Below are 9109 nucleotides of genomic sequence, written 5' to 3'. Positions count from 1 at the left end.
CTGAAATGGAGGGCAGTCACTGAACACAGAGACCAACATCATGATGGCAGCTGAGAACAAAGGAACATCAAAAGGATCTTGAGGGCAACAGTCTCTCCCAGTTCCCATCTGTGCATGCCTTCTCTAACAACAGGGCGTGTCTCTGCTCCTTCTCATGACAGTCCTATAAATGCAGGCTGGCTGCTCTCTCCCCACACACTGGGCTTCTGCTCACCCTTCCTCCAGGTGACTCTCGGCCATGAAGACACTTGTCCTCCTCTCTGCCCTTGTCCTGCTGGTCTACCTGGCCCAGGCTGATTCTCTCCCTGAAGGAACTGAGGAGACTAAAAATGAGGATCAGCCAGGGGAAGAGGACCAGGATGTGTCCATCTCCCTTGGAGGCCCAGAAGGCTCTGCTCTTCAAGATGCAGGTAAGGTGTGGTGCCCAGTATAATTGAGGGTTTGAGTCTCCTGAGAGAGGGTTGATTATGTGCTCCCAAATCCTGTCAAGAGCTGTGTGATTTAAGTATCTCTCCTGATCCTTTAGAGTCTTCACTGTCTTATTGTTAGAAGTAACAGCGAGAGTCAGAAAAGTGTAAATGTTTTTCTTTCTTTTGAGTTTTTGATCTAAAAATTTATCTGTGGAATAGTTTCAAAATATAGAACATACTGATTAGCTCTTTGTCTTTCCATTAATAAATTTTGTTATAGAAAGAAAAATCTGCTATTCTTAAAAGAATAGAATTAGGAAGCAAATACCAGTATGTGAAGGTGTTGGTTCAGGAAGACACAAAAAAGGTGAAGGAATGTGAAATGGGTGTCAAGTCATGCATGTGACCAATACTTGTTCAGTGTATTATTTCCCAGTGTTTGGAGTTGATCACGGTTGATGGATGTGATGTCATCAATAGAAACAAACTTGCTCTGGACCATGTATCCTAATCTTCATATTATTGTACACTATTGCACACTGCTAGCTACCTTATTTAATGTCTGATGTTCAATGTTTCTTCAGCCACAGGACCATTCTCCAGATGCTTCTGTAGAAAAACAGCCTGCAAATTTCGTGAACATGTTGCTGGGATTTGTGGCAGACAGCATATATTCTGCTGCCACTGAGACCAAAACAAGATCACCATGTGCTATGAGACCTCATCATCTGTCATTACCCTTGTTCTTTGACTCAATTGTTTTTCCTTCTCCAATAAATTTCCTTGCAGAAAAAGAATCTGTTTTTGTGTTTCTTTCATGCTTTCTATGTGTCTTAGTCAGGACTCTTCCAAGCTATCTAGCAGAATCTACAATGAATCCCTTATAAAAGAAGTCTGGGTTACATTTTAGTAGTCATATCAAGTGTGAAGAGGAGGTTAGTTACAAAGTCATATCTTAGTGATTCTGCTCTAGCTACTTCTCCTGTCTGTCAGCTCTCTTGTCCTTTAGATGGGACTCACCCTCTGAAACATGTCCCACATTTCCAGGATCCATTCTTCAATTGGAGGACATTGAGGTTGTTTCCACTTTCTAGCTATTGTGAACACAGCAGCAATAAATGTGACTGAGCAAGTATCTGTGGAACAGGATGCTGAGTTATTTGAGCATTTGCCAAGGAGTGTTTCAGTTGTGCCTTATGGAGATTTCCCTATAGTCTTTGAGAAATCTCCACACTGATTTCCATAGTTCCTGTTTACAATCCCACCAGCATTGAATGAGGGCTCTCCTTTCTCAGTCTCATAAGAGAGGGTTGAAGATGTGCCTTGCAATCCTGTCAAAAGCGACCTGGCTCTCTTGATTACTCTATCTTACTTCCTTCTTTCTTATTAATAGCAGTAATGGTGAGAGTGGAGTGAGTCAATTGATTTTTTCTCTCATAAGTCTTTTGCTCTAAAAATGCTCTTAGAAATTTCACCAGAATAGGCAGCAATATACTGAGTAGTATAGAACAAAATGAGTAGTCTTAGTTATAATGAGAACATTTTCTTTGTCTAAGAGAACTTTAAATCAGTTGTAGAGTTCACCCAAGTATAGTAATGGTGAGAAAAAGAGCATAAGAAATTAAAGACACATCAGAATGGATCTCAAGCCCTACATTTTACCAACACTCCTCAAGTACATTATTTCAATTTGTGTTGAATTGACCATCCTGCTGGCTGTAATGCTGCCAACAAAATATGCCCATGCTGTATCACACATCTTCATAGGGCTGTATGCTATCCCATCCTACCAAGCTCTAAACTCAGTTCCTGTACCTCTGTGTCTCCAGCCTCAAAAAAAAGCTCTTGACATGCTACAGTCAAAGCCAATCCTGCAGAACACTAGAACGCATCAGTGGGGTTTGCACCAAGGGTAGCAAAACCTATGTGTTCTGCTGCAGCTGAGCATGGAGACCAGAAACAAGAAGATGACCATCTGAGCCCCTTGTGTTTCTCCTTTGTCTCCAATAAGTTACTTGCAATATGTTCCTGTGTGTTTATATTCTTTTGGTCTTTGTTATAAGGCTCAGTCAGAATTCTGGGTATCTAGTATCAGAAACTTAAGGAAACCTTTGCTAATAAATAAATTACATCACCACTTATCATTCATTTATTATTAACAAGAGGCTAGAACATTAATTTCTTAACCTGGGATACATGGCTGAGATGCCTATTTAACATATACCATCAAAGAAATTACTAATGTTCTTAATAGGCCTAACAGATTTACAGCTGCTTTAATTTGGGGCATTATTATACTTGTTACTACTATGAGAAATGTTGCTGCATGTACAACTGCCTTAATACAACAAGTTCATACCATAGAGAATGTTAATCAGCTCTCAAAAAAGTTATTACAACAACAAAAAAGAAAAAACAATAAAATTGTAAAGCATAGGGTAAATACTTTAAAAAGAAGCAGTCTTATTTACAGGTAATCAAATTCAAAAAATTGAGGTTAGATTAACTAACTTTTGTCATTCAAAATTTAAATTTATTTATGCCACTCTACTTCCATACAATGCTTCTAAGATAACATATGCATAGCTTAGGTCCCACTTCCACTGCTTATGGAACCATTCTAAACTAATGATAAACATGCAGTCTTTGCATTAATGAATCATAGCCATTAGTGCAGCTCAACTGTAGTCCGCCTTGGTTTCTGTGATAACATATATATTTTTATAATCTCTCACTTTTTCTTCAGGACAGAGCTTTTGATCTATTATCATTAATTTGGGAATAATCCTAGGAGTTATGCTTATTTTTATTCTTGTCCTCCCAGTCATCTTTTAAAAGAGGGGTGGGGAGATGGCACAGCCATATATGAATGGAATGGCAGAAGTCATAAAGCCAGCACGGCTGCTTGATAAAGGTCCAGCAAAGCTGAGCCACATGATAGCTGCCATGCTACCTTTGATTTTCATCTCCACCTGTTGCATACTTGGGGGACTTTTAATATTTGAACAATTTGAGGATATTGGATTAATGGAAATTTTCTTATAAATCATTTATGCCTTCTCCCAGGAATGCTGCTTCTAAGCTTTTCCAGGACAGTCCTGAACATACTATTCCCCCCTGCTTTTAAAGAGATATCCTTATTGACTTGAAGGTCTTCCTTAGACCTTGGAGGTTGTGACACATAAAGAAGTCAGAGGTCTCTTCATGAGGCTATGAGACATTCTTGAAAGATCTATCCCTGTACTTACTCAGGAACAAGATAATCAAAACAAAATAAACTTTAAAAGGTCAACAAGATTTGGTGAGCTAGAAGAATTGTCCACAGTTCAGATTACTAGCCTCTTTCCACTGTATATTCAGACAATTATGTGGCATACAACTGTGCCCTAAACAGAGGCATATTGATAAGCAAAATATGGAGTAGAAAGATGATAAAAGAAAGAGATGTCAAGACCTCCCTCTCTTAGAAAAGTTAGCACATGCAGAGCCACTGTGGTGTCATATGACAAAGGAACAACAGAATGCCAGGATTAAACATACAGATAAATTCTATAAAGATAAAAACATTGTATTATGCAAGAATTTGAATAATAACTGCAGCAGTTTTAGCCTGAGGATTATTCCTGGGCACTCTGACCATTAAGAGTTAATAATACACTGCTTGGGACATGGCAAAATGCCCAGGGTAGCTTGAAGATTTTTTTTTTGGTCTAGTGTCCTTGAAGCAACCAAAGCTATCCTCCTGAGAAAAGGCTGTCATATGCCTCTAGATTGTTAAGAATTGGGTTATGGGGTTAATGAGTAAGAATGATAATTCTGTTTATTAATGATGTCAAAACTTGAAGAAAACATTATTGAAAATGATAATTCTTTTCTATCATAGTTTGTTAATGATGACTAAAACTTGAACAAAAGGGAGTGAAACAGATGTCCAAAAACAAAAATGTTTTGATTTATGTTTTGGAACATCATGAATGTATCCCTGCTTACTAAATTCTGTATTAAATAAATTTATACTTTCTGGCTGCTAGTCAGTCAGGCTGCAAGAGCCTCCCAACCACCTAGGAAACCCAAGGCCATGAGGACACTCACTCTCCTCATTGCCCTTCTCCTGCTGGCCCTACAGACCCAGGCAAAACCTCTCCAAGGAAGAGCTGAGGAGGTTCTAGACCAGGAGCAGCTGGAAGAGGATGACCAGGATATGTCCATTCTGGTAGCACTGATCTTAGAGATGCATGTGAGAGATGTCAGCATGGTAGAGATAGTAGCAAAGAGAAAGCATAGAGATCAACTCTGAAATCAGGTCACCTAGGTGACTTAATTACTTCTTTATTTTCTCATTCAAATATATGAGCCAAATAAATCAATTTCTTTGTGCTAAGATTTTTGTTCCAAGATATGCTTGTGACTATCACTGGGTTTAATACATAAAGAGATTAATAGCTAGTTTTTTTCTAGCTCCAAATGACTAGATTTGGTCACAGGGATAATATATTATTATGTCTATTATATTTTAGGAACTGGAAGTATATATTTAGATATTTATGTGTGATGGTAGAAGCACACACAGAAAAAAGAAAACAAAATTAAGACAAGTTTGTATTGGTTTTTAGATTTGTGCAGGTCTGATGTTTAATGTGTATATTTATTCATATTGATTGTGATTGCTCAGGCTGCTATCAGTAATGGTGAATGTGGGGGAGCCACTTTACCTAGCCCGTATTGTGCCCATGATCACATTCACCCTGCCGACCCAGGCACTGAGTACTTCTTGTAGTCCCTGTCTCCCCAGATGTGAGGTCAGGCTTGACCTGCTATTACAGATTAAGAGGCTGTGGATTTAGAGAACACCTTGCTGGGTCCGGCAGGTACCAAAATGTCATCTATAGCCTCTGCTGCCAGTGATCTTTAAGAACAAGAAGAATAGGTTTGTCATATGAGTTGAGAGCCTGAAGGATACTACTTGTCCCCTGCTGTGTGTCCTTGAATTTCTTCCTCCTTTATATCTAAATAAAGTCCTTGCAGCAAGTTGTGTGTGTGTGTGTGTGTGTGTGTGTGTGTGTGTGTGTGTGTCTTGTTTCTCCAAGCAGGACTCTGAGAATGGAATACCAGAATGCTATAAAGAAATTCCTGGCTCTAGAGTGGAGGAATATCAAGGCTATCACACAGGCTTCTGGTGAATGATAAGAAAGGCCAATGCTGTTGTAATCATTCTCATTTCTCATCTCATAACTTGCCTCATTTAGATTAGAACCACTCTCAAAGCCATTGGCAATGTGGGAGGTTGAAAACAACACAATTATCTTCATGTTTCCACTGTCTCAATGACCTAACTTCTCAAAGAAGACAACATCCTCACTCTAAATATTAGGATTTGACCAAACATGCCAACATCGTGTATCTGCTAATAAAGCCCTAGATTTGTATCATCTCCACAGACACAACTTGAAGTAGAATTAAGAAAGGTTAGCACATGCTACAACCCACAGCCCCAGAGAGGCTCGGTAACAAGGAGGGTTCAAAGAGGGACACATGGATTTTCCTTGGAAGGGGAAATAGAAGAGATCTCCTGGGTAAACTGGTGGTGGGAGGGGGTGGAACCATGAGGGATCTGGAACAGGAGAGAAGGATAGAGTAATGAAAGAGATCTCTTGATGGGAAGGGGGACATTTGGGGGCTAAGTAGAAACCTGATGCAAGGAAACTCCCCAAAATCTACAAGGATGACCCCAGCTAAGACTCCTAGCAATAGTGGATAGGTAGTCTGAATCCAGCATGTCTTATAATCAGATCGGTGACTACCCTAATTGTATTCAGAGAGACTTCATCCAATAACTGAGGGATGCAGATGCAGAGATCCACGGCCAAGCACTGGGCCAAGCTCCTGAAGTGCTGTTGAGGAGAGGGAAGAAGGATTATATGAGCCAGGGGGGTCAAGATTATCACTACGGAAACCATAAACACAACTAACCTGGGCTCATAAGCACTCACAGACACTACACTGACAGCTAAGTGTGCACATGGGACCCATCTACGCCTTCAACATAGGTGTGACAGCTGTAGAGCCTATTCTTCTTCTGGGACTCCTAGCAGTGGGAGTGGGGCCATGCCTGACACTTTGTCAGGCCTTTGGGAACCTTTCCCTCATACTGAGTTGCCTTACCAAACCTTAAATATGAGAAGAGGTGGAGCTTCTCCTATCTCAATTTGATATGTCATGTTTTGTTAATAGCCATGGGAACCCTGCCCCTTTCTGAACAGAAACAGAGGAGGAGTGGATTGGGGGGTGGGCAGAGAGGAGGTGGGAGAGAGGATGGGAGGAGAAACTGCAGTTCAGATGTAAAATAAATAAATAAATTCAATTAATAAAAATTTTTTAATAAGTAAATATTAGCCAGGAAAGTACTAAATAGGAAGCTAAGCAGGAAGTTCCACCCAGATCTGCTCATCATGAGAACAATCTGCCCACATATGGTAAAGCTAGATTTGATATAACACAAAATCTATGTGCTGAGGTCTTTATCTGTATCTTAAGATATCTAGGTGTAGGTGTCTTAAGATGCCTTTATCTATGCCAGGCGGTGGTGGCACGCACCTTTAATCACAGCACTTGGGAGGCAGAGGTGGGCAGATCTTTGTGAGCTCAAGGCCAGCCTGGTCTACAGAGCGAGATCCAGGAAAGGTGCAAAGCTACACAGAGAAACCCTGTCTTGAAAAACCAAAGGAGGGGAAAAAAAGATGCCTTTATCTATACTTCTCTATTTGTGTTGAGCTGTTGGAAAATGTGACTGATCTCACTAATATATAGGATATGCCAGAACAGAGAGAGGTAGAGCAAGATGCAACAGCTGCCAGAGAATAGTATCCCCAGTCTCCACACCAGCTCATGCCTCCTGTACAGGGGCCTAGATCATGAACCAAGTATGGTGGACTGCAGAAGGAACTGTAGGCCTTGAGTTCCCAATCCTTTACAACCATCCACCAAATTTTTCAGACATACTTAAACATGAATGTGTGAGAATGCCTCCAAGCTTATTCTTTTCCCTTTTTAAAAAGTTACTTTAGGTACTACTTTAATTCTAGAAAAATAAAAAGAGATTCCCAAGCCTTCCAAAATCTGAAGTGATAACAAGGAGTCATGGTTGCTTTTGTGAACTCACACCCTCACTGATGCTCAGAGGATCTCTTAATTCATAGATTCCAGCCTCTTTTACAGAATCTCTTTTGCTCTTCTTGGAATGTTTGTTTTGGAACTAAGATAATAATGTTAAGTGTTCAGCAGACTGGTATTTGATGCAAACTTCTCTGAGAGGCCTCTGAAAACTCTCTGAGAAAAGAAGAGTCTTTGGGACAGCTGTGCCACCTGCTGGCCACTGCCCTGCCATCTGTCCACTTCTCTATAGGAGCTGGTCCTCCTTTGCTGGAATAATTTGTATTCTTGGTCACTGTCTCATACAGAAAGACATTTCAATATGGAAGGACACTGGAGCAACTGAGCATAGACAGGCAGACCTGGGTCTCAACAGGCTGCATTTCAGTGCACCATCCTAGAGGACTAGCTATTAAACTGGCTTAGCTGTGGGTGTAAGGCTGGGGTGAAGAGTCAAAGACAGATCAGAGATACAACACCCGTGACTGTCAGCCCAGGGGCTCCTCTTCAGCCTGGTAACTTATGAAAGGGTGGGGAAGGGATGGTTATCTTGTTTGTATTTGGTCAGTAAAATATGGATCAGAGAAAAAAGCATTGTTTAAAATAGGGTTATATTTTAATGTTTGCATATGTGTAAGAGGAAGGCTTGGAAATGTGGATGGGAACCACACAAAGAACCCTTATTCCTCATGAACCCTTTGATGTTCCTCTGATCTGGGATTTCTGCTTATACCACATGTGTCCTCTATTTGATGGCTGACTATGCTTACTTAATGAGCAATTGAAAAATAATGATAAGCTTCCTTGATACTCAGCTGCTTAAATATTTATCAACAGCCATGTATATTGTTCTCTGTTGTAATCTATTGCTTTTAGAACAGACCAGGAACATTCATTAATCCTCGAAATATATCCACCAGTTCCATTAATATATGTCCCTGCAATTTAAAGAAGCAATTCCAAGAATGGCTATAGTTTCCAAATGTTTTGACTCTGAAGTAATGTCAGCAATGGCCTTTGAGAAAGAGCTTCTAAACCCAGTGTGGAAGCTTCAGTCTCCATTCCTTGTGACCCAGATATGTGTTTTTCTCAAAACAGGTCTCATTCAAGCACAACTGAAGTTAGGCCTGGTGGCACAGGCCTTTAACTCCAGCACCAGGGTGAAGTATGCAGGAAAAGAGCAGTACCCATGCCAGACTGGGCTGTCAAGTCAGACCCATCTCACAATGAACAAACATGCACACCACAGTGGCTGTGATCACTCTACTGACTTTCCTGAAAGTGTACTTCAAAGCTTAAAACACTAATTTGGACTATAAACACATTTCTTTTGTTCATTGCCAATAAGAAGGCTTGAACACTCTCTTGTCCTCTCCAAGATTTCATAGTCAGGTGTAAGTTCTAAGACTCTGCTTTACTCTGATTGAATTTTATACATGGCATGAGGTAGAATTCAACTGTATTTTATTGCTTGTGACTACCTAGGTGCTCTGATATCTTTTGATTAAGGTGATTTCCTCAGGCCCCACTAAAAGGGCCATGGTGTCCTA

The 9109-nt window shown here is 40.4% G+C and overlaps 1 protein-coding gene across 1 annotated transcript; it reads left to right on the top strand.

Moving 5' to 3' along the window:
* Positions 1 to 238: 238 nt before the first annotated feature.
* Positions 239 to 2354, top strand: LOC118569164 (alpha-defensin 24-like). The gene is made up of 3 exons (XM_036166890.1): positions 239 to 415; positions 1341 to 1349; positions 2253 to 2354. Exons 1-3 carry the CDS (start codon positions 239 to 241, stop codon positions 2352 to 2354), a joined length of 288 nt encoding a protein of 95 aa, XP_036022783.1.
* The last annotated feature ends 6755 nt before the right edge of the window (positions 2355 to 9109 follow it).

This window comes from Onychomys torridus, chromosome 17 (assembly GCF_903995425.1).
Source record: "Onychomys torridus chromosome 17, mOncTor1.1, whole genome shotgun sequence".
In the NCBI taxonomy this organism is placed as follows: domain Eukaryota; kingdom Metazoa; phylum Chordata; class Mammalia; order Rodentia; family Cricetidae; genus Onychomys; species Onychomys torridus.
This window is presented reverse-complemented; position numbering and strand designations above follow the sequence as displayed.

Bases quoted from the DNA above. Each gene is read 5' to 3' on its own strand.
- LOC118569164 (XM_036166890.1), top strand. From the start codon at position 239: ATGAAGACACTTGTCCTCCTCTCTGCCCTTGTCCTGCTGGTCTACCTG.